At 38.3% G+C, this 27,039-nt stretch overlaps 1 protein-coding gene across 1 annotated transcript; it reads right to left on the reverse strand.

The window, feature by feature from the left end:
• Positions 1 to 482: 482 nt before the first annotated feature.
• On the reverse strand, positions 483 to 25,075 carry muc2.1 (mucin 2.1). Its single transcript, XM_082158968.1, has 45 exons — positions 24,925 to 25,075; positions 23,532 to 23,793; positions 23,310 to 23,424; positions 22,169 to 22,259; positions 21,872 to 21,993; positions 21,506 to 21,731; positions 20,849 to 20,974; positions 20,190 to 20,304; positions 19,767 to 19,905; positions 19,516 to 19,629; positions 18,898 to 18,964; positions 18,659 to 18,796; positions 18,401 to 18,565; positions 17,767 to 17,861; positions 17,530 to 17,656; positions 16,391 to 16,646; positions 16,250 to 16,302; positions 16,000 to 16,100; positions 15,747 to 15,898; positions 15,160 to 15,298; positions 14,943 to 15,047; positions 14,417 to 14,596; positions 14,047 to 14,286; positions 13,805 to 13,961; positions 13,560 to 13,688; positions 9,988 to 11,515; positions 7,576 to 9,946; positions 6,219 to 7,529; positions 5,853 to 6,027; positions 5,140 to 5,387; positions 4,857 to 5,040; positions 4,541 to 4,751; positions 4,279 to 4,454; positions 4,039 to 4,108; positions 3,726 to 3,826; positions 3,541 to 3,572; positions 2,680 to 2,857; positions 2,489 to 2,593; positions 2,317 to 2,357; positions 2,063 to 2,185; positions 1,879 to 1,977; positions 1,382 to 1,510; positions 1,236 to 1,275; positions 1,019 to 1,142; positions 483 to 909 (listed from the first exon to the last, which is right to left on the reverse strand). The coding sequence occupies exons 1-45, from the start codon at positions 24,995 to 24,997 to the stop codon at positions 702 to 704; spliced, it is 10,941 nt and encodes a 3,646-aa protein (XP_082015094.1). The 5' UTR covers positions 24,998 to 25,075; the 3' UTR covers positions 483 to 701.
• Between the last annotated feature and the right edge of the window lie 1,964 nt (positions 25,076 to 27,039).

A 27,039-nucleotide genomic window follows, 5' to 3' on the forward strand; every position in this document is an offset into this window, starting at 1 on the left:
TGAAGACTGAAGTAACTAAAGACTATTGTTGATTTTTTATGGAAATAGCTAAGCTTAAATGCCTGTCATGCTATGACAGTGGACAATCTGTCACATGAATGAATGACTATAAAACAACATTATTATAAAATACAAAAATGATATAAGCAGTACATAATTTCAGCAAGCCCAATTGTGCACTTAATTTTACATGCTTTGATGATCTTAACATTTCAAAGCAATTTAATTGTATTATACAATTTCACTATCAGTAAAACATAATTTAAACAGCTGACTACATTATTTGGTCATTTACTTTTATAGCCTTTCTGTAGCTCAAACAGTAGATCATGGTGCAAATGACACCAAGGTTATGGCAAATGCTGTAAATGTAAATATACAGTATCTGTCCGGTTTGTTTTCTAGAGGGAATATATAAATATGTGAACAACATAAACAAACAAAATATAAAAATGTTTTCAGTGCAAGACTCGATAGACGTGTTTAGTTTTAACATGCTTTTTTAATTTCTTTTCATTTCAAACAAGCAAAAGAGTACACCTTTATCAAGCAAAGAAAAAAGAAGAGACCTATAGATAAAATGTTAAAGAAATGTTAAACAAAGAATGTGCCATTTAAGTTAATTTCCGATTACAAATTTTCACTAAGATACTTGAGAGACATTTAGTTTTTGCTTGGGTTTGATGATTCACCGCTGCTGCTCACGGGAGTCCCAAGCTGCGTTTTCTTTGGTTGTTTTCAAGGAGTGCATCATTTACGTGACAGTTAGTTCTGCTACAGGAGCACTCTTCAACATGGATGTACGAGTAGTTTACTATGTCTCCATTTACGCAACCAAGATTCACTGTGCGATTACTTGAGCGTGTGGCCTGGCAGCAGCTACAGGAGGACAATCCAGGTGCATTGTACCTATGTATGAAAGAGAAAAAAACATGTAAAGCATTTCAAATCGATCACTTATGACTGTATGTTTCAGTTAGGATGCTGCTTGTAGGTTTCGTAACAGAAACCTACTCACCTGCTAAAACTGGTACAGTCTCCACTACAAAATGTCAGGTCCATTTTCTTCTCTGACTGGCAGTCCATGTGATTTATGTAATCTCTAACAGTCAGTACTTTACATCCCTTAATTTGGTCCACACCTACAAACACAGGCAATTGAACGCACAAGGACATGTTAATAATGGACTCAAATCAACAAAAAATTTAATTGTTCTCTTTTAAAAAATACTCACAAACTTGGCAGCAGCCATTAGCTGACAGCTGAACGGTACCCTGTAGAGCGAATCACAAGGGCAGAATGTCATCAATGTGATTTAATCACCATGACTGGTCAGTATAACATGTAAATGTGTGTTTGTGTGATATTTGAAGTACTGACAGGCTGGCAGTTTGAAACGTTGAAAGGAGGGCACTGGACTGTGTATTTGTCAGTGATGAACTGTCCATTAACTTTAGTGCAAGTGATTCTGTCACAGCCCTGGTTTGTAGCGGGCAAAGAGGCTCCGTCCTATAAAGGAAAAGAGAACAAGTCAAATTCAGTTAATGGACATTGCAAAAACATTAGATTTAGGTTCAGGGAATAATTGCTTAAATTTAGCTGTTTCTCACACACGTTCAGAAAACTTGCGATATAGTGCACAACTAATTTTATAATGCTTTTTTGTCCAGCTTCGTTTTTTTATTTTTTTTTATGACAATTCACTTCTGTTATATGGAAAAAAGCAGCACGAACGGTTTCATTTCGTGTCCAAGGGCAAAAAAATGTTTTTGACATGAGGATAAGTTAAAAAAATGTTTTTACATTTATAATAATTTACATTTTTATCCTTTTCAGCCACACCTCAAGATGACTGAGCTTTTGACGTTTGACCTTACCTTCAGTATATGCTCGACACCATTGATGTTGATGATGCAGTGAGTTTGCACACACTTTCCACAGCATTCGTCCAAGTTTGTATCAATATATTCATAACCCTGGGAAATATAAACATCAAATGAAGTCAACAAAATTAAACTCGTTCCTGAGACAAGCCGATCAGAAACGCGTCAAACAACTTACAGGTTTACATTTCTCATTGCACTGCACAAATCCACATTTGATCTTGAACCACTGTGTTTTAGGATCCACATCCCATGTGCAGCTACATTCCTGACAAGCAACGACGGGGATGTCGGTACCAGGCTGAGGGAAGTGAGGGAAGAGAGTTGAGCGTGCAAAACTTTCATTAATAATTATTTAAATATTTTTTAAAAAAGAGAAAAACTTGAGATATTTCATTTTTAAAATGGTAATATTAAAGTCATTTTAGTTACCTCATACTCTTTGTTTTTGTGGACACAAACTTTCTTTGGCTCTAAGGAGGCAAACGACAAAAGATTACAAAACTATATAGAATGATATTCAAGGTGATACAGACAGCATCTGAGATGAAAACAGGCATAAGAATATCACAAAAATGAAGTGAAGTGTGAATAATAGTGATACCGCATTTGATTTCTGGACAGCATTTTCCGTTAGGCACTTCCAGGACCGGCGCATATCCGACTCCACACTTTTTATCCAAAGGTGGGCAAATGCTGACATCACAATCTACATCACGAAACATAGTAGAGGAGACTTAGTCGATGCAAACCTAAAGCAAACCCCTTTAAAAACTGTAAATAAACTCATCTTACTGCAAACTTGTTTGCTGCAGCATGGATCTGAAGGATTGGTGACATTGACCAGCACAAAGCCGGGCTCAGTGCAGCTCTCAGGATTCGCATCAGAACACTTCTTGGGCTCACACTTCACCGATTTGCTGGCCTTTTCACAAATACACTCTTCGCAGTTGTACTCGAAAACCTCATCAAACTGCCACAAAAAAACAAGAGGATTCAGTTAAAAGTCTGGTTATAAAGTCCTGGAGGTAATTCTTTAAAGTTGGCATTAAATATAAATTCACCCAATTGATTTTGTAAATGCGTGTCATAGATTGTATTCTAAATGATTTATCCATGCTTACAGTTCATCCCCTCCACGATGAAGTGCAAGCTTGTATCAATCCAATCCAATCAACAACTGATGATAGAACCAATTACCCACCCTACATATTTTTCTTTTCATTAATCCGTTAAACTCTGATGAAAATAATACATAATATGGAAGAAAAGATGGTTTGTTGGTTTGCCAGTGATAGAACCTCATAAGTGACCGATTTGAAGTTCTACGTAGGCAGCTACTACAAATAGCGCAACTCACTTAAAGAGTACTCACATTAGTATATATTGCTACGCTAAAATTTAAATCTAATAAGCATAAAAATACATATCACACAAGAATACTGGTACGAATATAGTTGCACTATTTTATGGATACTTTTCAGTACTGAATGAATTATAAGGATGAATTTAAGTCACAGTTCTCTCTCCAGTTTTATCATCCGCCATCTTGGATTCATTTTTTCACTGAGATTGTCGGAATGCATTCTGGAATTAATACATTTTAGAACTATGAAATGAAATACTCATATCGAGTATGGTTTTACACCACCGCACCTCACGTGGTGTCCCAGAAGAGTCCAGGCATCCTAAAAATAAAAAGGGGAGAACAAAATCAAAATAAATGTTTTCAAAAAGTGGCCAAGACATGCAGGATGATGCAGAAAGGCACATGTTTTTTTTATACATTTCAATTTGAATGCCTAATGCACGCACACACACTTGAATTAGAAGCTTCTTACCGCATTTGTTCACACAGACTCCTGTTTCCTTGTTGAAGAGCAATGTTCCCTCAGGACAGAAGCAGCCCTCCGTATGCACTGTAATGGTGCTCCGTTCAGGTCTGCAATTAAAATACATCACCTGAGATTCATTCCAATAAACGTATAGGAACAAATCTGCATAACAGGCTTTAATAACTCTTAAACTGCATAATAATGTTGACAATTTTGAAGTACATACTGTATATGCCATGTTCCTGTATACTGAATAAGCACTAAACTTTAATTTCCACAACTGTCTAAATTATAAAAAAATGTGAATTAATGGGCATACATATCATCACAGCTTGGTGGCTCAGCTGGACCACAAGGATTGAAGACTTTATCTGCTGGACATTCAATATCTGCGGATGAAAAGACAAATACACTTAAATAACCTCCATAGCTTCGAAGAAAATCGGGTCCAAAAGTCTGAGTCTAAAATATAAAAAAGGAGTTTAAACCCACAGAGGTACAAAAAAACTATTTGGGGTTTTGGAAAATCTAAAGAAACAATATATCAAATGCAACTTACTGCAAAGGTTAGTGTAGTTCCTCCAGTGTATGCAGACCCCTAATTGAGAGCAAGCCCTTGCGTAGCTCTGCAGACTGGTACACACCACGGCAGGGTTGCTCATATGACAACTATCATATTGACAACCTAAAATGAAGTTGTCAGGGGACACATGGGGATGGCATGCTTTGAACAACCTGAGGAAGACAGTAGTAGTAAATATCACTTTAGAAGCTCCGTTTATTGAAATTTATAGTTAAAACACCACGCAGAATCAACTCACTCGCTACCGAGGAGGTTGCATTCAGGATGGGCCTGGCATGGCTTAGAAGTAGGTTTAAGGTCACCCCCAACTGTAGGCAATGCAGTTGGTGGAGTGCAACTTTCACCATTCACACCACTGGCTGGCCAGTAATCCGCCATCACTGCACAGTCGTTCACCAAGATCCCCCCAGGGATCATGCAGTCATCAGCTCTGTTGTTGTTGCATGTTCCTTAGTGAGAATTTAGATGAAAAAATGCATAAAAACAAACCCCTTGTACACCATCCACATTGTGATGTCACCATCCATACAAAAATCAGGGGGTGGCTAACTTACCACAGTGACCTTGTGTGTTGTTTCCAAAATGCTGGAATGGCAGGTTTATGCCAAAGCCAGTGGCTCCAAATGTTATATCAACACCCAGCTGTGGAATACTCAGGAACAAGTCTAGGCCTGAGCTTATAACCCTCACACCATTAAAAGCATATGGCAGACGTAACTTAACATTGTCCTTAGTAACCTGTTAGGACAAGATATAATTACAAGAAAAACATAAGATACTTATACTGCAATGCACAAAAAGAACATGTTTCATCATTACAAATCTAGAAAGTCTCACCTCTAGCTCTGCACCTCCGATGAGATTATGGTTTGTAAGTGTTATGACTAGTTTGTTGTAAGACACAATAATGGATCTGGGACAGGATACATGCTCAATAGGGTCACAGTAGACATTGTCAATGTAGATCTTTAAATGGTGTTTGGGGCTAATTTCCTCCATTAATACATAAGTGCAGTTTCCTTGATAACTGTAGAAAAGTCCATCAAATGTGATGTAATGCGGGTCACCCCAGCCTTCACAAAAGCCTACGAACAATAACAAAAAGCCTTCAGATATTTGAACTGAACAAGTTGCCTGAATTTGGTCAATACTGTGTATATTAACTGTTGACATTTGAAGAACTGAAAATACAACCACTTTTTAATTGTAACCTGTGACAGGCAAGCAGATGCCAAATACGATTCATTTTATTAACTTGTGCCACATCAAAGCAGAGACTTGATGAAACCTAAGTAAATCACGCATAATAACTTCATTGTTTTCTTTGGAAATGATTTTTGAAAAATATTATTCTTCCTTTAAAACGTTAGATGTTCAAGGTGGAAAAAAACAAGCATTTTCAAGTAATACACTAAAAATTTAAAGCACTTTTGAAATCATGAAAGCATAACCGTTCAGATCAAGCACATTGGGCTTGGAAGGACATCACTGCTATTCATTTTAATGATTAATGAATCAAATATAAAAATTGTGAAGGCCAGTATACTCACAGTCACATTGGTAATACTGGCAGCAGTAATGCTCATCATACACAAGCACAGGTTTTTTGCCATTTTCACAGGTGATGTTCTGCAATGGAGGGCATTCAAACGGGATAATTTCAATAATGTTGTCTTCTATGCACCTCGCCATGGTGCAGTTACACAGGATGAAGGTCTCGTTTGTCTGGTGATAATGAAAAATGAGCTGGGGTTAGAAAGACTGATACATGCAAAATCACAATGTAGTCTATGTTGTTTTCTTGGAAATTTAAATGGGATCATGGATAGTCTTAAAAGTACATTTCTACTTTAAAAAAAAATTCACACCACTTATATTTAAGTCAAAATTATATGAAAGTATATTGAAAAAATTACATTTTTGTCCCATTCAGGGCAGTCATAGTGCGGAGTTGTAGTTGGTGTGGATGTAAATGATGTTGTAGATTTTATGGTAGTTGTTGGGTTAGGTGATGTGGTGGATTCTGTTGTTGTTGTAGTGGGCTTCATGGTAGTTGTCGGTGTAGATGATGCGGTAGTTTCTATTGAATGTACAGGTGCTCCTGTAACAGGTTTACTTGTAATTTTTGTTTCTTCAGTTTTAACACTGAAAATCGTTTCAGTTGTTGCAGACTGTGTTGTTGACGGTGTAGGGGTTGATGATGTGGTAAGTCCTGGTGTTGTTGTAGGAGACTTTGTGGTAGTTGTCGGTGTAGGGGTAGATGGTGTGGTAGGTTCTGGTGTTGTTGTGGGAGGTTCTGGTGTTGTAGTAGACTTTGTGGTAGTCGGTGTAGGGGTAGATGATGTGGTAGGTCCTGGTGTTGTTGTAGGAGACTTTGTGGTAGTTGTCGGTGTAGGGGTAGATGATGTGGTAGGTCCTGGTGTTGTTGTAGGAGGCTTTGTGGTAGTTGTGGAAGGTTCTGGTGTTGTTGTAGGAGGCTTTGTGGTAGTTGTTGTGGTAGGTTCTGGTGTTGTTGTGGGAGGTTCCGGTGTTGTTGTAGGAGACTTTGTGGTAGTTGTTGTGGTAGGTTCTGGTGTTGTTGTAGGAGACTTTGTGGTAGTTGTTGTGGTAGGTTCTGGTGTTGTTGTAGGAGGCTTTGTGGTAGTTGTTGTGGGAGGTTCCGGTGTTGTTGTAGGAGGCTTTGTGGTAGTTGTTGTGGTAGGTTCTGGTGTAGTTGTGGTAGGTTCTGGTGTTGTTGTGGGAGGTTCTGGTGTTGTAGTAGACTTTGTAGTAGTCGGTGTAGGGGTAGATGATGTGGTAGGTTCTGGTGTTGATGTGGGAGGTTCTGGTGTTGTTGTAGGAGGCTTTGTGGTAGTTGTTGTGGTAGGTTCTGGTGTTGTTGTAGGAGGCTTTGTGGTAGTTGTTGTGGTAGGTTCTGGTGTTGTTGTGGGAGGTTCTGGTGTTGTTGTTGTTGTAAGAGGCTTTGTGGTAGTTGTTGTGGTAGGTTCTGGTGTTGTTGTAGGAGGCTTTGTGGTAGTTGTTGTGGGAGGTTCTGGTGTTGATGTGGGAGGTTCTGGTGTTGTTGTGGGAGGCTTTGTTGTAGTTGTTGTGGTAGGTTCTGGTGTTGTTGTAGGAGACTTTGTAGTAGTTGTTGTGGTAGGTTCTGGTGTGGTTGTAGGAGGCATTGTGGTAGTTGTTGTGGTAGGTTCTGGTGTTGTTGTGGGAGGTTCTGGTGTTGTTGTAGGAGGCTTTGTGGTAGTTGTTGTGGTAGGTTCTGGTGTGGTTGTGGGAGGCTTTGTGGTAGTTGTTGTGGTAGGTTCTGGTGTTGTTGTGGGAGGCTTTGTGGTAGTTGTTGTGGTAGGTTCTGGTGTTGTTGTGGGAGGCTTTGTGGTAGTTGTTGTGGTAGGTTCTGGTGTTGTTGTGGGAGGCTTTGTGGTAGTTGTTGTGGTAGGTTCTGGTGTTGTTGTGGGAGGTTCTGGTGTTGTTGTAGGAGGCTTTGTGGTGGTAGTTGTTGTGGTAGGTTCTGGTGTTGATGTGGGAGGTTCTGGTGTTGTTGTAGGAGGCTTTGTGGTACTTGTTGTGGTAGGTTCTGGTGTTGTTGTGGGAGGTTCTGGTGTTGTTGTGGGAGGCTTTGTGGTAGTTGTTGTGGTAGGTTCTGGTGTTGTTGTGGGAGGTTCTGGTGTTGTTGTAGGAGGCTTTGTGGTGGTAGTTGTTGTGGTAGGTTCTGGTGTTGATGTGGGAGGTTCTGGTGTTGTTGTAGGAGGCTTTGTGGTACTTGTTGTGGTAGGTTCTGGTGTTGTTGTGGGAGGTTCTGGTGTTGTTGTAGGAGGCTTTGTGGTACTTGTTGTGGTAGGTTCTGGTGTTGTTGTGGGAGGCTTTGTGGTAGTTGTTGTGGTAGGTTCTGGTGTTGATGTGGGAGGTTCTGGTGTTGTTGTAGGAGGCTTTGTGGTAGTTGTTGTGGTAGGTTCTGGTGTTGTGGGAGGCTTTGTGGTAGTTGTTGTGGTAGGTTCTGGTGTTGATGTGGGAGGTTCTGGTGTTGTTGTAGGAGGCTTTGTGGTACTTGTTGTGGTAGGTTCTGGTGTTGTTGTGGGAGGTTCTGGTGTTGTTGTGGGAGGCTTTGTGGTAGTTGTTGTGGTAGGTTCTGGTGTTGTTGTGGGAGGTTCTGGTGTTGTTGTAGGAGGCTTTGTGGTGGTAGTTGTTGTGGTAGGTTCTGGTGTTGATGTGGGAGGTTCTGGTGTTGTTGTAGGAGGCTTTGTGGTACTTGTTGTGGTAGGTTCTGGTGTTGTTGTGGGAGGTTCTGGTGTTGTTGTAGGAGGCTTTGTGGTAGTTGTTGTGGTAGGTTCTGGTGTTGTTGTGGGAGGCTTTGTGGTAGTTGTTGTGGTAGGTTCTGGTGTTGTTGTGGGAGGTTCTGGTGTTGTTGTAGGAGGCTTTGTGGTAGTTGTTGTGGTAGGTTCTGGTGTTGTTGTGGGAGGTTCTGGTGTTGTTGTAGGAGGCTTTGTGGTAGTTGTTGTGGTAGGTTCTGGTGTTGTTGTGGGAGGATTTGTGGTAGTTGTTGTGGTAGGTTCTGGTGTTGTTGTGGGAGGTTCTGGTGTTGTTGTAGGAGGCTTTGTGGTGGTAGTTGATGTGGTAGGTTCTGGTGTTGATGTGGGAGGTTCTGGTGTTGTTGTGGGAGGTTCTGGTGTTGTTGTAGGAGGCTTTGTGGTGGTAGTTGTTGTGGTAGGTTCTGGTGTTGATGTGGGAGGTTCTGGTGTTGTTGTAGGAGGCTTTGTGGTACTTGTTGTGGTAGGTTCTGGTGTTGTTGTAGGAGGCTTTGTGGTAGTTGTTGTGGTAGGTTCTGGTGTTGTTGTGGGAGGTTCTGGTGTTGTTGTTGTAGGAGGCTTTGTGGTAGTTGTTGTGGTAGGTTCTGGTGTTGTTGTAGGAGGCTTTGTGGTAGTTGTTGTGGGAGGTTCTGGTGTTGTTGTAGGAGGCTTTATGGTAGTTGTTGTGGTAGGTTCTGGTGTGGTTGTGGGAGCTTCTGGTGTTGTTGTAGGAGGCTTTGTGGTAGTTGTTGTGGTAGGTTCTGGTGTTGTTGTGGGAGGCTTTGTGGTAGATGTTGTGGTAGGTTCTGGTGTTGTTGTGGGAGGTTCTGGTGTTGTTGTAGGAGGTTCTGGTGTTGTTGTAGGAGGCTTTGTGGTGGTAGTTGATGTGGTAGGTTCTGGTGTTGATGTGGGAGGTTCTGGTGTTGTTGTAGGAGGCTTTGTGGTACTTGTTGTGGTAGGTTCTGGTGTTGTTGTAGGAGGCTTTGTAGTAGTTGTTGTTGTAGGTTCTGGTGTTGTTGTGGGAGGTTCTGGTGTTGTTGTTGTAGGAGGCTTTGTGGTAGTTGTTGTGGTAGGTTCTGGTGTTGTTGTTGTAGGAGGCTTTGTGGTAGTTGTTGTGGTAGGTTCTGGTGTTGTTGTGGGAGGCTTTGTGGTAGTTGTTGTGGTAGGTTCTGGTGTTGTTGTGGGAGGTTCTGGTGTTGTTGTAGGAGGTTCTGGTGTTGTTGTAGGAGGCTTTGTGGTGGTAGTTGATGTGGTAGGTTCTGGTGTTGATGTGGGAGGTTCTGGTGTTGTTGTAGGAGGCTTTGTGGTACTTGTTGTGGTAGGTTCTGGTGTTGTTGTAGGAGGCTTTGTGGTAGTTGTTGTAGGTTCTGGTGTTGATGTGGGAGGTTCTGGTGTTGTTGTAGGAGGCTTTGTGGTAGTTGTTGTGGTAGGTTCTGGTGTTGTTGTAGGAGGCTTTGTAGTAGTAGTTGTGGTAGGTTCTGGTGTTGTTGTGGGAGGTTCTGGTGTTGTTGTAGGAGGCATTGTGGTAGTTGTTGTGGTGGTAGGTTCTGGTGTTGTTGTAGGAGGCTTTGTGGTAGTTGTTGTAGGAGGTGATGTAGTAAATACTGTTGTTGTTGTTGATGGTGGTGGTGTTGTACAAATGAAACAGCAGTAAACCCGTATTTCATAGTCAACACATTTATAGGGGCGGTGATTCTGTTGTTCTTTCTTACACATTAATCCATATGAAACATTGCACTGGGCAACTTGTTTTGAACCATGAATATATTCTTCAAAGCTCATGTCAGGTTGGCCCACAGCCCTACATTCAATATCTTCTGGCTGTTCACAGATATGTTTTCCACTTCCTGCAATATTTTCATAAGTCTCCAAGTCATCCCATCCTCCTAATGCAGGATTATATACATTAAACCATTCAGACCACTCACAAATAAGACATGGTGACGTAGTCTCAGCTGTTGTCGATGAAATTGTGATTTCACCAGATGCTGGTGTTGTTGTGGGAGGCTTTGTGGTAGTTGTTGTGGTAGGTTCTGGTGTTGTTGTAGGAGGCTTTGTGGTAGTTGTGGTAGGTTCTGGTGTTGTTGTGGGAGGTTCTGGTGTTGTTGTAGGAGGCTTTGTGGTAGTTGTTGTGGTAGGTTCTGGTGTTGTTGTGGGAGGCTTTGTGGTAGTTGTTGTGGTAGGTTCTGGTGTGGTTGTGGGAGCTTCTGGTGTTGTTGTAGGAGGCTTTGTGGTAGTTGTTGTGGTAGGTTCTGGTGTTGTTGTGGGAGGCTTTGTGGTAGTTGTTGTGGTAGGTTCTGGTGTGGTTGTGGGAGGTTCTGGTGTTGTTGTAGGAGGCATTGTGGTAGTTATTGTGGTAGATTCTGGTGTTGTTGTAGGAGGCTTTGTGGTAGTTGTTGTGGTAGGTTCTGGTGTTGTTGTGGGAGGCTTTGTGGTAGTTGCTGTGGTAGGTTCTGGTGTTGTTGTGGTAGGCTTTGTGGTAGTTGTTGTGGTAGGTTCTGGTGTTGTTGTGGGAGGTTCTGGTGTTGTTGTAGGAGGTTCTGGTGTTGTTGTAGGAGGCTTTGTGGTGGTAGTTGTTGTGGTAGGTTCTGGTGTTGATGTGGGAGGTTCTGGTGTTGTTGTAGGAGGCTTTGTGGTAGTTGTGGTAGGTTCTGGTGTTGTTGTAGGAGGCTTTGTGGTAGTTGTGGTAGGTTCTGGTGTTGTTGTGGGAGGTTCTGGTGTTGTTGTAGGAGGCTTTGTGGTAGTTGTTGTGGTAGGTTCTGGTGTTGTTGTGGGAGGTTCTGATGTTGTTGTTGTAGGAGGCTTTGTGGTAGTAGTTGTGGTAGGTTCTGGTGTTGTTGTAGGAGGCGTTGTGGTAGTTGTATTACATTCAGGCACACAGATCTGTTCTTTTTCATCATAAATAGGCTTATCCTCTGGACATTCTGGATAACATCCTGAAAAAAAGATTATCCTCTGGGATTAGAAACTAATCATTCCACTTCTATTTCCCTAATGTATCTAACTGGACAAAATGAGAAACTCTATTTCATAAGAGTACACAAACAGAGTAAAAAAAATTTAAACATGAAAAATGCTGGCACATCAGTGTGCCCCAGTTTTTAAATTAGATGTCTACCTGTACATTAAAGGTCCTTGCACACTGAGTCCGAAATTTTCGTATGCGTTTTTTTTCATATTCGTCATTCGGTGGCTCTAAGTTGTCAAAACACATCTCAAAATGATTGCTACGGATGCGAAAAATGCAGAAAATCGACCCTGATCCGAATTTTTTTATGACGGACGAAAGTTTCGGAGGCAGTGTGTAAACGGGATTGACACAACGTGAAGTCTATATATTTTTTAACGTGTGAAAACTTCGGACAAGAATTTCGGACTCAGTGTGCAGTGCCTTTCCGGTATAATGGTTTTCTATCGAAAAAGCTTGTAAAAAAAAAAAAAAAAAAAAATCAATTTGTATGTACACAGCAGGCTACTTGTGAACAATAAGGTGCTTTGATCCTTCAAAGCCAGTGACTCACTACATTAAGCAATGTTAAGCTTCCTTAACATTACCTGTAATGGGCTGTTATGCGGGAAAAAATGCCTTATGTACAAATATTTTCTTTCCCTGTAGATTGCGGAGTCGTCTAGGAAGTAGAAAGTGTTTAAGAAAGAGGTGTAAGATAATTTGTGTTCTAGGTCATTGCTGTTGGATATGAAATCATATTTTTTAAGTTTTACAATATTCTCCCAGGGAATTTAAGGATTAGGCCAACAGAATTGGTCAATTCAATTTACTGAGAAAATGTTTGCTATATAATCATAAAAAAAAAAAAAACATTCTTAACTTGGTGCTCAAGTTCACTTTTTAGGAAAATGAAAGGGATGTCTATCTTTTATTCACTCAATAGCTTACAACAGCGAAATTCAGAATCCAAATTCAGAACAAAAACACAGTGCAATAAAAGATAATTAATAAATAAATGCAGCAGAGTATTCTACGGTTGTTTGTTCAATGTCGACTTTCGTAATTGGCCATGATATATGCAGGTTGCAGCCAATGGACATACTTCTCTGTCAGAATAAATGTTTGGAGGAAGCATGAAATATGTTAAATGTTTTATAGATTATAGAATATTTTATATTTAAATACAGTGCTATGCATAAGTGAAGACACCCATGCTAAAGTTGCCTAAAAAGAGGAATAAAAAATCATCTTTTGGTCTCTCACCTGATAAAGTTCCCTTGGCCTTTGGAATTAAAAGAGCCCCACATCCTCACATACCTAGAGATTGGCATGGGGTACTTTACATCAGATTATCTCTCAATGCAAATCAAACCAGCTATTAGGCTAACTGAAATAAAACCATGCCAATCTCTAGGTATGGTGAAGGGTATGTGATGATGTGGGGCTATTTTAAATCCAAAGGCCAAGGGAACTTTATCAAGACGCATAGTATCCTGGATCCATGAAATAACTGGCCTTAAAAAAAAAAATCTGCCTGCCTCTATGGGAATTTAACATAGGGGTGTCCTGACTTATGCACCATGTATTTTAAGGAAGATAATTTATTTATTTACAATACATTATTCATGCAAAGAAAATTGGTGTCCTTAAAGGTTGGATTTTTCCTCATTTTTTTAATTAAGATCAATTTCCAAAAGATGATTTTTTTATTCCTCTTTTTAGGCAACTTTAGCATGGGTGTCTTCACTTATGCATAGCACTGTACATCTGAAAGGTCATTGAAAGTAATAAATATTTTTTTCTAAATTAGAGTACCAGCCATTTCCAGCCCTGTTAGTTATTAGCAATTAGAAATAATACTTTTACAACAAAAAAAACTTTTCTATTACTTTCCACCAAACATGTTTTTTATTCTTTTATTCCTTGAACCATTTCTAATCCCAGTTTAACACTAAATATACGCCGCTAAGGCCTAGAGATCCAGTGTGTGTACACTCAGTCTTCAGAAATGCAAACTAGTGTGCACTCACCTTCCAGGTTGGGTAAAGTGTTATTGCAGATGCCATCAGGGTTGAGACAGGTTTTGTAGCAAGGTGTATGACAAGGACTGTAGTGCCATGTGCATTCTCCTGGTTCATTGTAGTAGTCACAGTACACAGCTAACAGAGGAACATGAATATAAGTATGAACATGTACAAACAGACTAAACGAAATGCAATAAAATGGCAATGCATTGTTCAAAGAAAGGTTGTGCACTAGAATTAAAGATGCTTACGGCAGATCTCAGGTGTTCTCCAAACGACACAAACACCTGCATCATTGCAGGCTTGAGCGTAAGCTGCCACAGCTGTACAGAAGCATTCACAATCTCCACCTGCATCACACGAGCACGAGTCCTTGACACAGTTCTCATAATACGGGTTTGGATCCACCTGTGGGAGCATGTTATGTTGGATTCTTATATACCAGATTACAGGAAACTTCAATTTATTAACTCAAAATGCTTTCCATCTGTACCTTGTTATGGCAGTCTTTGAACGTAACTTCCTTTATGATGCTACATTGTATTTTTGACCATGTCTCTCGATTGGGGGTATCAAGGCAGGGGTCAAAGTCTGGTTTTGCATCAGGGCAGGTGCTTAACACTTTCCAGCTGTCCACAAACTCCATTACATTTGTAGTTGGCAAATTTCCTTGAGTAGTAAAGTCATCTTTTCCATTTCCATTGAAATTTCCACACAAGCCACAAACGTCTCCCTGCGAAAATATAACGAAGCACAGAGGTTGCGCTACAAATAAATTATATTGAGGGACCTATATAATTGTCTGGGAAATGTCAGTGCAAAATATGAAAAACTGCAGAACATGATTCATGACTTCAACTCACCTTGTGCTGAGGTTGCAGAATGATGCGGATAGTGGTTTTGCGGTCCCACAAAATTGTCAGTCCGATGTCAGCATCAATGACAAGGTACATCCCAACGTTTCTCTCATTGTACTTGATCTTTGGACCACTTCCAGTATCAGTGGCTGTCACAGTCCCATCAGAAAGCACTAGCCAAGTCCTCTGTGTGTGAGTGTGTGAGAGAAATTAGAAAAAAGAAACAAAAATGACACTGTATGATAGATAAAATGAAAGAGTCATGAAACACCCTATTTCAGCACAGGTCAGTTCTCATAACAGATATTGCATCCAGTGACTGACATTCACTCGATATTGCTTTCAAATGTTAAAGAAAATAGGGAAAAAATACTTTATAGGCCTTTTAAATGAAAAATTGATGCGTGTCATATCTTATACCATATGTAAAAATGTTAACATGCTGAACAGCTTGTGTTAGTATTTAATGACCCTTTAGAAACATATTTTATTTTACTCTGAATGAGCATGAGACCTATGCCTGCAGCCTTACCCCCAAAAGTATCCCTACAGCCTTTGAACAAGTGGTTCCTGTTGTTCCACAAGGCATGTTTTCGGTAATCACGTGAAAATTGCCAGTTTTATTTCCACACTTATTCTGTAAAACAAGAGAGCGTGACCTTTTACCTCCTGAAGGAAGAGGTTTATTTGTAACTTTATTTTCATGAAGTCTGTGACCAAATGCTGTTGTGTCCACCCATAGATCATACCTGAGCAGCAATATAACTGCAGTCTCCCCTGAAGCCAAATCTTTGCTGATCGAAAGTTTTATAGTGTCCGCTGCCGTATATGGTGCATATGCCTGGACACTCATTATGTATACATTTCCATTTTCCCCGTTGACAAGTGCTGCAAATATAGAGGTAGAATTAAATCTTATGTCATTCTACAGTATAATACTAATAGATCATAAAAAGCTAATTAGTGTATTAACTCATTGTTCAGGTTTTTTATAGCAATTTAACTTTAATGTGTCAATGGGTGTTTTACGCAGGGTTACTATTGTTAACTAAAAGAATAAATAAATAACAAATATTTAAAAAAAATACTTTTTATTCCAGCTAGTTGCAACATTTCTAATTTCCATATAGTTTAACTACTTTAGTGCTAAAATAAATAAAATTGAATAAAAACTATATAAATTTTAAAAAAAAACTAAAATGATAAAAACACAAACCCAAAAATTCATAAACCTTTAACTAAAATGAAAAATACATAAATTAAAACTAATTCAAAATATTAATACAAAAATATAATATTATAAAAATTAAACTAAAATAACCCTGGCTTTACACACCATTTATCGCAATCTACGGTTATCTCAGATCCTGGTGCATAAAAATGTCCATCATGTTTACAAGGGCAGTTATCCGGTTTAACACAGTGTCCTCTGCCATCATCCAATAGACCTAAAGGACACTGGCAGCCAGATTGACAGTCCAGCGAGAACTGGAAAGAAGGGAGGAAAACACAAAAATAAGACCACCAGCAAAATCAAGCGATCGACTTTGGGAAAGAAAGAGAAGAGATGCTGGAAACTATGGACTCACACAGTCAACTTCCTTTTGCGAACAAGTCTGTGCACACTCCAATCCATGTTCATCTTGGCCTGCTGTACTGCAGTTGAAGAAAATCTTTGGAGAGGAACATCCTGCAAAAGACATCAGACACAGATGATGCACCATTCATGTACTTTTTATATCAGAAACCACATTTAAAGAACGTTCACAACAGATGTTGAGCAATTTACTATAATGTACTATTAGTGCTAGACTGATACAACAAAAAGATTTTTAATACCAAGAATTTGGGTTTTCCAGGAACGACAGTGGAACTTTCCATTGATGCAAACACTGGACAGAGAAATAAGATCAAACTGTCTATTAAATTTATAGTTTGTAAAGTTCTAGGGCACTAATAATAATTCTATCATCCACTTACCAGTGTTCATCCCTAATGGTGACAGACTTGCCGGGATGGATTTTCTGTCCGTTGTGGTAACATGGACATTTTTCCATAGGTACACATAGTCCATTCTCATCCTGGTAGAGTCCATCTGGACATGCACATCCATCAACAGGCACAAAGTCAACGCTGCAGCTTTGGCGCTCAGAGGCGAGAGAAAGACAGGTACGCTGGCAGCTCTGCAGCTGATAGGAGTAGTTCTGCGAGGCCGGGCAGTTCTCTGCATACTTCTCTGTGGGGATCAGTTTGAAGGGAATGCGTTGTAAAAGTGCATGTAGCAAAATAGTAAGGGGTTTACGAACTTTTTGATGCCAAAAACATCCAAATATGATTAAGGACATATGAAGGATGTCCTTCCTAAACTATAAAAGCATCTATAGATATATTTTATATACTTATATATTATGTGAAAAATGGTGAGCATTATATTATTAAGCCATGTTGTTTTCAAAATTAAATAATCAGCTTTCATATTATCATTGTACTAAAACTAAACCAAATGAATTAATAAAATAATATCTGGAAAATATTTACTTTACTTTTAAGGTTAGATGCAAACCTAATTCAGATGTGTTTTATATGACATTTTTATAATAAACTTTGCTCTCAAGCAGTTTTACAGAAAATAGTGCCAAGGAAAAACTCCCAGGAAATATGTTCTAAATACAAACTATTGTACACTGCAAGGAATGAGGGATGAACATTTTTCCTCTACAAAATTATATAGATTTCTTTGTTAGTGTGAAAAAACAATTCACACTGCACCGACAGATGGCGACCGACGGCATCAATCGCCAGATTAGAGACATTCCACGATCCGGCAAATGCCTTTTTAAAATAACGATTCAATCAGCGAAAATAAGTGACAATCAACGCCGAACACATCTGACAAAACCCAACGAAAGTCTCTGTTGCCGTCTGTCGGTGCAATGTGAATTGTCCTTAAATAATCACAATAATCAGATGGTCTATAGAAAACAATGACAGTAATATTTTTTTTTACTTTTTAAATAGACTTTTTTCTTTTATTATTATACTGAAAATTTCCACAGACCACAACCTGGTTTGAAAACCCATCATCTGTCTGCCAAATAAACAGCTTTCAGCCTTCTTACCACACACAATTCCTCGCCAGCCTTGGAGGAATATTCCTTTAGCTGCACAGGCCCGGGCGTATGAGGAGAACACAGTACATAGACATTCCTCACTCTTCTCACAGGTACAGCTGGAGTATTTGCATCTCTGAAAACACATAGACATGTTGTGTCACTGCTTATTATGAGAGGTTGGGTAACATTCATTACAATATGGAAAATTGTACAGTTCTCAAGGTATCCTGTTTCAGATCATACTTTGTAGTAGCTGTCTGGATTGACAGTGGTGTGACATTTGGCAAAGAGGCTCTCCTTGTCCTTCATCCTAGAACACCAGTGCTCAGCAAAGTGCTCTAAAGGCATCATAACATATGGTATTTTATGCAAAACTCTTACTTAACAGCAAAATGCATATACAGTATAGTAACTTAAGTAAGTTGTAAGCAATATTGTGTAATTACAAGTATTGTAAGTCGGCAATACTTGCAGATAAAAAAAGTATTGGAAGTATACTATATCAGAAGTATATTTATATACAGTTTGTATAAGTGTGGTTTTCGGTCACATGAGAATGCACAGTGGTGCTCCTGTGCACCTTTTTACAAGATGTTATATAAGTCTCAGGTGTCCCCAGATTGTGTCTGTAAAGTTTGAACTCAAAATACCCCACAGATCATTTATTATTCCACGTATTATTCCATTTTTGAGGGGAAGGAAAAACATGCTGTATTTGTACATGTATCTTTAAATGCAAATTGGCTGCTGCTCCCTGCCCCTCTTTCCATAAGAGGGCGGAGTCTGTACAGCTCGTGCCTCGGATATGCTACCAAAAACTAAAACATCTGTTTGGTTTTGATTACCATACTGACTTCGGATGCAAAAAGTCTCTCACCGCTGTCACTGCTGTAGGAACAGGGGTCGTCCATCCTCTCAGAACGGTCGGGGCAGTTGGAAAGGGCCTTCCAGGCGTTTGCGAAGGAAACTGCTGTACCCTCCACCACTCCCTGAGGGGTCTTCAGGTCATCAGACAGCACTTTGTTAAAATTTCCACAGAGACCTGTACAAACACACAAATGGCGCACCATTGGCCATCGTGATGGATTTACTTCTTAGTTCAGATTTTTCTTGCTTTTTAAGACAGAGGTCTCACCACAAGTCTTGCCCTTGAAGATTTGTTCCACAGTGATGTACACCTGCATAAGAGGCACCAGCTGTATCTGCACTTGCAGCCCAAAAGTGGTCTGAAGTATGATGTGAAATGATGACGGCATGAACACAGTGAAGTCAGCTGGAGGAAAAGAGTTAAAGAGTTTGAAAAATATTTCATATATATCTTTAGCACACAGACTTTAAAGCACAGGAAAAAAAAAAGAGCTTCTTATTCCTCACCTGTCATGTAAGGAAGTGAAACTTCTGCATTGTGTTGTACCGTCCCATCAGCTTTAATAATCAGAGGCTGAAGAAGAAAGCACACAGTCATAGTTTTATTTTTCACAAGCTACATCTCTGTTTAAATGTTTGGAGTCTGAACAGTAAAGAAACAGTAAGAGTAAAGTCATAATCTAGTTAAATCTAGTTTAAAGCTGTTCTTGTGAACTTTCTATTCGTCAGAGAATACCAAATCAGCTTATTAGAATGATTTCTGAAGGATCGTGTGACACTGAACACTGAATAGTCAGCTTTGTCATTACAGGAATAAATTACAATTTAAAATATATATTAAAATGAAAAATAGTCATTTTAAAGTGCAATCATATTTCACAATATTACTGTTTTTACTGAATTTGTGATCAAATAAATGCAGCCTTGGTGAGCATAAAAGACTTTTGAACTTTCAAAATATTTTTTCAATAATTTAAAAAAAATCCCCAAACTTCTGAAAGGTAGTGTATTATGTAGGCTACATCTCATTACTTGTTCATATTGCCTAAAATGACCTGTTTGCTATAAAAGCCAAATATACAAGACTTTTGTGTTGTTGTTGTGGAAGTAGATCGTTATACACACATTTTTCTTGTCGTTGTCAAACAGCACCACAATAGATTTCAAACAGGTGTCCGTTTCATGAGTAAAACAAGGAACAATCTGAGCCAATATGGTGAACTTGGACCCCTCACAGTCCTACAAAAACACAAATGCAAAAGTTGACTTTTATAAGGATTTCACATATTCCTAATGGATACAAGCATGGATACAAACAAAATCAGAAATGTCTTTGCAATAACAGAAGATGTAATTAGAAACTACAACACGCTTACTTTTGAGAGCACATAGTTGCAGTCTCCATGGAAAGTGAACTCTTTCCCGTCGTAGGTGGTGAAGTGAGATCCTTCCTCCACTGCGCACAGGCCAGGGCCAGGCATACTCATACAGATCCAGTTTCCCCCCTCACATATACTGAATTACACAATATAATGACAAACAGACACAGTAAACAACAAGCTTTAGATGCCAGGATGGAAAACCACACTTCTGCTGTTTTATTATACATTTTTATACATTTTTCCCATTGATCCAGTGTCATCATAATTTAGCATTTAGTCAGGCATATGCATTTAATACTAATATTAACAAATATTTCTATATATGAGTAGTAAAATAAGAACAATAAAAAAAACAGAAGTGCTACACTCATTTTACTTAGTTATCCTCATATTCCTATTTCAGATACGTTTCATTACCATTCTTCCTCGTCTTTGCGAAGAACCTCTCCTGTGTTGTAGACGCGGTCATGCTTGCACTGACACTTTTCTGCTGGGATGCAGCCCGTGTTTGAAATGTCATCAAACACAGTTCCTATAACAAAGACAGTGCATTAATATCAACTTTATGTGGTTCTTTATTTAAAAAAAAACACAACAACATACATTTCCAGTCAAAAGTTTGGGTTTTTTAAGATGTTTTAAATGTTTTTGAAAGAAGTCTTTTTTGCTCACCAAGGCTATTTTATTTAATGAAGAATACAGTAAAAACAGTAATATTGTGAAATTACTCCATTCTTCAGTGTTACATGATCCTTCAGAAATCATTCTAATATGCTGATTTGCTGCTCAAGAAACATTTCTTATCATTATCAATGAAAACAGTTGTGCTGCTTCATATTTTTGCAGAAACCGTGATAAAACATTTCAGGATTCTTTAATGCATTGAAAGTTAAAAAGAACAGCATTTATTTGAAATAGAAATATTTTGTAACATTATAAATGCCTTGTCACTTTTGATCAATTTAATGCATCCTTATTGACTAAAAGTTAAAAATATATATATATCTTTCTGACCCCAAACTTTTGAACAGGATGAATAAACACTTTTTTAATATTATATAAATACTCGTACTGACCTGGTGGGCAGAAGCAGCCATCGATGTTGTGTTCCTCACACAGTGTGTTTGTGTCTTTGTGTGAGCATGTGTCCATACAGGGGGAGCCACTTTCAGAATGTACCATATTGTAGGGGCAGGTCACAGCTGCATGGGAATACAAGTCATACAGAGACTTAAACTGTGTCTACACCGCACGCGACAGTTGTCTTGAGGCTGTCTACACAGGATGTGACCTTCGTATCAGAAGTATTGCGAGTGCTGGAAGTACGTATAAAACGGAGCGTCAGTTTACTGTCTGGAATTTGTCGTGTCGCTTCTCGCCGCATCCAGTCTAGACAGCATCTGATTATAATGGGTTCTATTTGCTTTTGTCATGTCGCAACACTCGCATAGTGTTAGAAAATTTAAAAATATTTTTTTTATTATTATTATTATTACAAAAATAATTATTTCAGAACTTTTATTCTATTCTTTCAATCTTTGGATGTGTCTATCTACATTTTATATTCGTTTTTTAAAAACATTAATTCAAAGAGGAAAATTGCCTGGATCCCTCTTACTGTAGCTGTGTAAACAATTAAAAAGAATTATATACAAAAGGATACAATTAGCAAAGAAAACCCTCAAGATAGAACAATCCTATAATTTCCACCAGAACTCCGTGGTATTTCTTACCACAGAACTTTGCTGTTCTCCAGGTCGGCGGAGATCCTCCAGCATGCGAACACTGACGTGAATATTCAGACAAAGTCGCACAGAGTGCGGTGGTGTCTTTGTCTTCGTCTTCAGGTTGACGTGAACAGATATCATTTGTACAGGCCTTGATATATGGCTCAGGGTTCAAAACCCAGCTACAAGAAGACCACTTTTCATCCTCCAAAAGGTCTGCACAATCTGCCCGCTGTTGTGAAAAGGACATGGAACATCTTGAATCTCAAAGGTCCATATTAACAATACTGGAATTCTGAGTTGCTGTTGTGACATATAGCTGGAGTGATTAATAGTTTCATTTGGAATGAACAACTTTTTTCTGTATCTTACATATTTTTCACATTGGTCCACCACATTTTGCTCATCGATGTTTTCATAAGGATCCTCACAGTTATGAGTTGGGTTGGGAACTCTGTGCTTATTTCCAAACTCAGTATATCCAACCCTCCGTCCTGTATTAAATAAGATAAGATATAGACACTTGATCTTCTTAGATATTCTTAAACCGATTGGATTTTTCATCAGATTAGGAAAACATGAGGATTAGTCATTACTGTATTTGGTAATCATTATTGGGGGTCAGTTATAAACAGTAAAGTAAGAAATCAGACTGTAAAAGTAACTTACCGGATTCAATGAACTCACTATAAACTGGAACTCCATTAAAATCGCCACACAGTCCACAAGTGCGATTGGAATATTTGGAGTCAAGTTCCACCTAACACAATACCACACAAAACTTCTTGGTTAGATCATTTGACTTGGTATTATTGGCCATTTGGACATCAAGTCAGTACTAATGATAGTTGATCAAAAACACTGGAAAATGGAAAAGACATCACTTGTGTAAAAAAAAAGACAGTGCAAGCCCTTGGGACCAGTAACATGGTATAATGATGGCCTCAGTTAATAATACTATGTTACTAAATTATTACCACATACATATACCATGGTATTTGCACGGTACTCCTTTTTGTAGGTATACACCAGTGAATATTGCAAACTTGCAGACTGAAATTCACTGTTGGTCATAACCATGTTCAGAAAATTGCCTTATATAGCATTTCACTTCACATGTTGCTGTGTTTGCACAATATGCTAAATCATTTACTGATCAGTCACTCCCTTGAAAGGTCTTCTGGCAGTTTCCTGTGGCGTAAACTAGTTTTTCCCCAGTTAAACACTGTCATATTGTGTAATAAATACTCAAAAAAGTGCTTTACGAATATAATTTACCAAATCAAAAACTGTATTAGTAGAATATTTAGGTATGAAACATGGTTATAAACATAAAATGTAATGTCTCAATCACACATCTGCTTCATTTACGTTCTATCAATCATTTATGTCGCCCGCGGCCCGCCTATTTGAGCGCTTATCCAATCATCATACAGAGAAGCCTGGCGCTCACGTAGGACACTTTTTAAGTCTAAGTTAGAACATTGCACAGTAAAAAAAAAAAAAAAAAAACTCTCCAAAAAGCAGCCATGTACACCAAATCTTACGATTTCACTAACAAATGACTCATTATGAGCCAGTTCTTTTTAGTAAATCAAAAACCTACATCAGCAGTGTCTGATTCAATAACAGATTACTTGTACTGAATGAGCCAGTTTTATTCATCAATCGTTCAAAATAGACACAAGTTAATGTTTTGAAATAAGTTTAGTGTATTTTAGGTTTGTAAAACTTAAATCAGACTAATATCCATATAAAAAAATCTATAGTTAAATTTGTTTTGAACTCAAATCAAGCCACATAAACTCACCATAACTGCATCCTCTTTGTTCCATGTGACAGTGATGCCCATTTTGGAATAGAGCCTGGTGTAAATTGTGTTTTCTTCTACAAGGATCCCTGAGATATGCACGGGCAGTGTTACTCTGAAAAATGAGAAAAGATTCAAATGAAAAATTGACCAAGCAGAACACATTTTAAAGCCTTTGCTGTGGGAGCAAATAAGCAGCAGTTGGGTTCCCCAGAATCTTACTTTTCTTCATTGATCATGACCTGTTTCTCTGTCAACTCAACGGCGATGTCATTGATACTAACTGATACCCTGCTGATCTTCGGGCCATCGGTGTGTTCTGTTCTCTTCACATGAACCGTGAACTGGCGAATGAGGCTTTGGCAGTCAGACACCAGGTTATACTCGCACATGCCTGGGAACTGAAAAACGTCCCCGTCGAACGTCTTGAAGTGGAAGTTTCCCCACATGCTGCAGATGTTGTTGACATGGTTACTGGGATAGACTGCAAAAAAAGGGAGAAAACAAAGATTTGCAATTTAAAGAAATGTGAGTTTTTAATATAGAGATAAGAAATTATGTAAGTGGCCTTTTTAAAGGTTGATCAACGATATCATATACGGTAATCTAAGTGTATGAGAACGAATACGCTTCTATGCTTACAGTAGTTACATGACTTTATTTCCATTTTAATGTCCTTAAACACTCATTTGAATTACAATTACGCTTTCTGTTTGTAAACTCGATTCAAATTCAAGGATTCATGATTTGTTAACTTTTACATTTATGCAAAAACATAAAATTGCAATCTATGAAATTTCACAAAGATGATCAAGCCAAATTTCAAGTTATCATGAAGGAAAGTAAATGAAATTTTGACATTTTTCACAACTGACAATATTTAGTAACTTCTAAAGCAAGTCATCAATGGAGCTGATAGTATCAGGTTCAAGTGATGAAACTATGACGTTCGCAAAAGTTATCAGGTGGTTGGTTCCTTTTTTTTTCAGATGCTGAAACTGATCCTGTTTCCAACCACAACATCATGCTATTTGACAAGATCATTTCAGGTTTAATTGATTTTAAAACACATTTTTAGATATTGGATCTTGAGTATAAAAGCTTACAAATGGGATATCGACTGCCAACACTACTTATTAATAAAAAATAAAAAAAATTAAATAAAGAAGTCTTTTTAAGAGGACACCAAATGGTAACTCAAAATTTTTTCATTTGATTAAGTATTAAGTCATTTCTGATCGTTGTTTAGTTGCAGTAACATAATTTAAGTCATAAGAACAGGATTTAGACAAAAATAATTAAAACTATTTTAAATGTAATAAAATATTTAAATAAATAATAAGGAAACTTAAACTTATTCTAAACTTAAACTTAAAAAATAAATAAGGAACCCCTACTCAATAACCATTTTAAGTACTGGAGGTTATTCAACTCTTCTTTGAATGAACCTGAATTAATTAAATAATTTCTGATTGTTGATTAGTTGCAATAATATAAATATATATACATTGGGAAATAATTTAAACAAATATTAAGTTAATAAAAATAATTAAAACCATTTTAATAACATTAAGAGACACCGCCCTGAAGAACTCAAGAATAGTTAAACTCTTACCGGTCTTTGAATGCACCTGAATGCCGGTAAGTGCCAGAAGTAGTATGCACACTGCAGATGTTCTCCACTCCATGGTGGGAGGTGAGAAAGGTCTACAGGTAGAGCTTCAGTACTGTTAGATTTCTTTTCATACGCTCTTTTATATCATTTCTCATTTACCACCCTGCAGGGAGGGTCTACCAGCCTTCGCATGTCACAGAAAAAAAACGCTGACCTGGTATTACAAAAGTCCAGTGATGGCATTGTGTGTGTGTGTGTGTGTGTGTGTGTGTGTGTGTGTGTGTGTGTGTGTGTGTGTGTGTGTGTGTGTGTGTGTGTGTGTGTGTGTGTGTGTGTGTGTGTGTCAGATCGGCCTCTCTGAACGATGTTTGATGAAAATGTATGTAATGAATTTCATATTTACGGCAGGGTGTGAATAATTTACAGCTTCTGTGTACATATATGAGGAGGATTAGTAAAACTAACATTCACTACTAAAACCTGCAAAATAAATATACAAAACATGATTAATAAACCATTTAGCAGTTGATTTGGGGAATGAAATGAAGACTAATGGTTAAAATGATTGTCTTGTGTAAATACTTAGTCTTTAGTGTCCTGAGCGGACATATGGTATGAATTTCTCAAGTAGGATATGATCATAAATGTCAAATGAATCAAATTTTCCATCAAGCTGTTTCTTGACAAGGTGCAGCCATATGCCAGTACATTTCAAGTGACCACGTATGATTGCGTGTGAGCTTTGAACATCCTGTCTGTGATGCAGACAATTTGACGTGCAGCATCTTTGCAGGTACACAGGTGTGTCTCAAGCTCCTGAATGCCACCTGTGCTTTCATGAATTAAAACAAACTAATCACTGACCATCTGGCAGCGGTCATATCCTGATCCTTTTCTAGTTAAAGATTTTTGCCTTGTGAGAAATGTGATGTCATCCATAACTATCTATGGGTATTTTTTTCTAATAATGCTTGACCCTGTGGACCTTTAGAAATATGATTCATTCAAATATTAAACATTTGTCATCAAAAGCATTTACAGTATTTATACAGTAGTAGACGAGTCAAAAGGTCTGAAAAAATGGTTTAAAAATTAAACAAAAAAAACAAAACAAACATTCAAACAAACAGAAAAAACAATATAAATGTTTGGAAAAATAACATTATGATGTCCAGAAATCAATTTCAATAGTACATTGGGTTTAATTTGCCATTTAATGAGATCTACTAATGTATATTGTTAGTGCCGAGAATTTTCACGTGAATAAATCCATAGATCCACAAATATCTTTCGTGCTTTCATGGGTTAGTGGCAGAACTCTTGCCATGTGTGTCAGAGGTTCTGGGTTCTAATCCTCACTCATATAGGTGTTTTTTTTCTCATCAAAACCGAGAAGATGAGTAGATGTAGATGAGTCAAAAGGTCTTTTCTTTTTTCTCATCAAAACCGAATATGTTAATCAGTGGTTGTATATCAGTCTATAAAAAACAACACATTTCAGTGCAAGAACGCCTCTTGTTTGACAAACAAACAAAATGAATGCCCTGCTAGTTAATTGGAGATGTTTTATTTATTTGTGTTACGGTATGTACATCTGTGCCACGAGATGTTTCAAAAAGTGGTCGGGACAATATCGACCCTGGCAAAAACCCATATTGCTCCGCGACGTGTCTGTCAACGATGGTCGCTTTGGCCAGGTGAAATGTATAGCATAGGAGGCCGGACACTTAAGATTCTAGAGAGCATTTGATTGGACAGAAGATTTGATGAGAAGATGAAGTCCGCGGTGACGTCATTATAATCCATGATCCATTTTAGAGGAAGAGAGAGACTGTCATAGTTTTGAATGCTTATTTCTCCTAAATGCGAATTTTGTCATTGGTTTGGAACACACCAGCTTATTCACAACCTTAAGCCTGACATTTTCATACTAAAAGCTAAAAAACTTAACTTTTGATGTCAGGGGGCCTTTAAGCTGACTAGCTGAAGACATTACTGTAACTACAGCCATTAATATAGACACACAATACTTCCTTGAAAATAAATTCCAGCACAGCCCCAGCAAACACATTTACATTGTGGCAACGTCTGTGGCACGTTGCATTTCTGCTATTG

Source organism: Leuciscus leuciscus (assembly GCF_965113295.1).
Source record: "Leuciscus leuciscus genome assembly, chromosome: 25".
In the NCBI taxonomy this organism is placed as follows: Eukaryota; Metazoa; Chordata; class Actinopteri; order Cypriniformes; family Leuciscidae; genus Leuciscus; species Leuciscus leuciscus.

Bases quoted from the DNA above. Each gene is read 5' to 3' on its own strand.
- muc2.1 (XM_082158968.1), bottom strand. From the start codon at position 24,997: ATGGAGTGGAGAACATCTGCAGTGTGCATACTACTTCTGGCACTTACC. The intron at 18,797-18,897 runs GTGAGGAATAAG...CTTTTCCTCCAG, and splicing joins TTCACTTCCTTACATGACAG to CTGACTTCACTGTGTTCATG. The intron at 6,028-6,218 runs GTAATTTTTTCA...CATTATCACCAG, and splicing joins GCCCTGAATGGGACAAAAAT to ACAAACGAGACCTTCATCCT.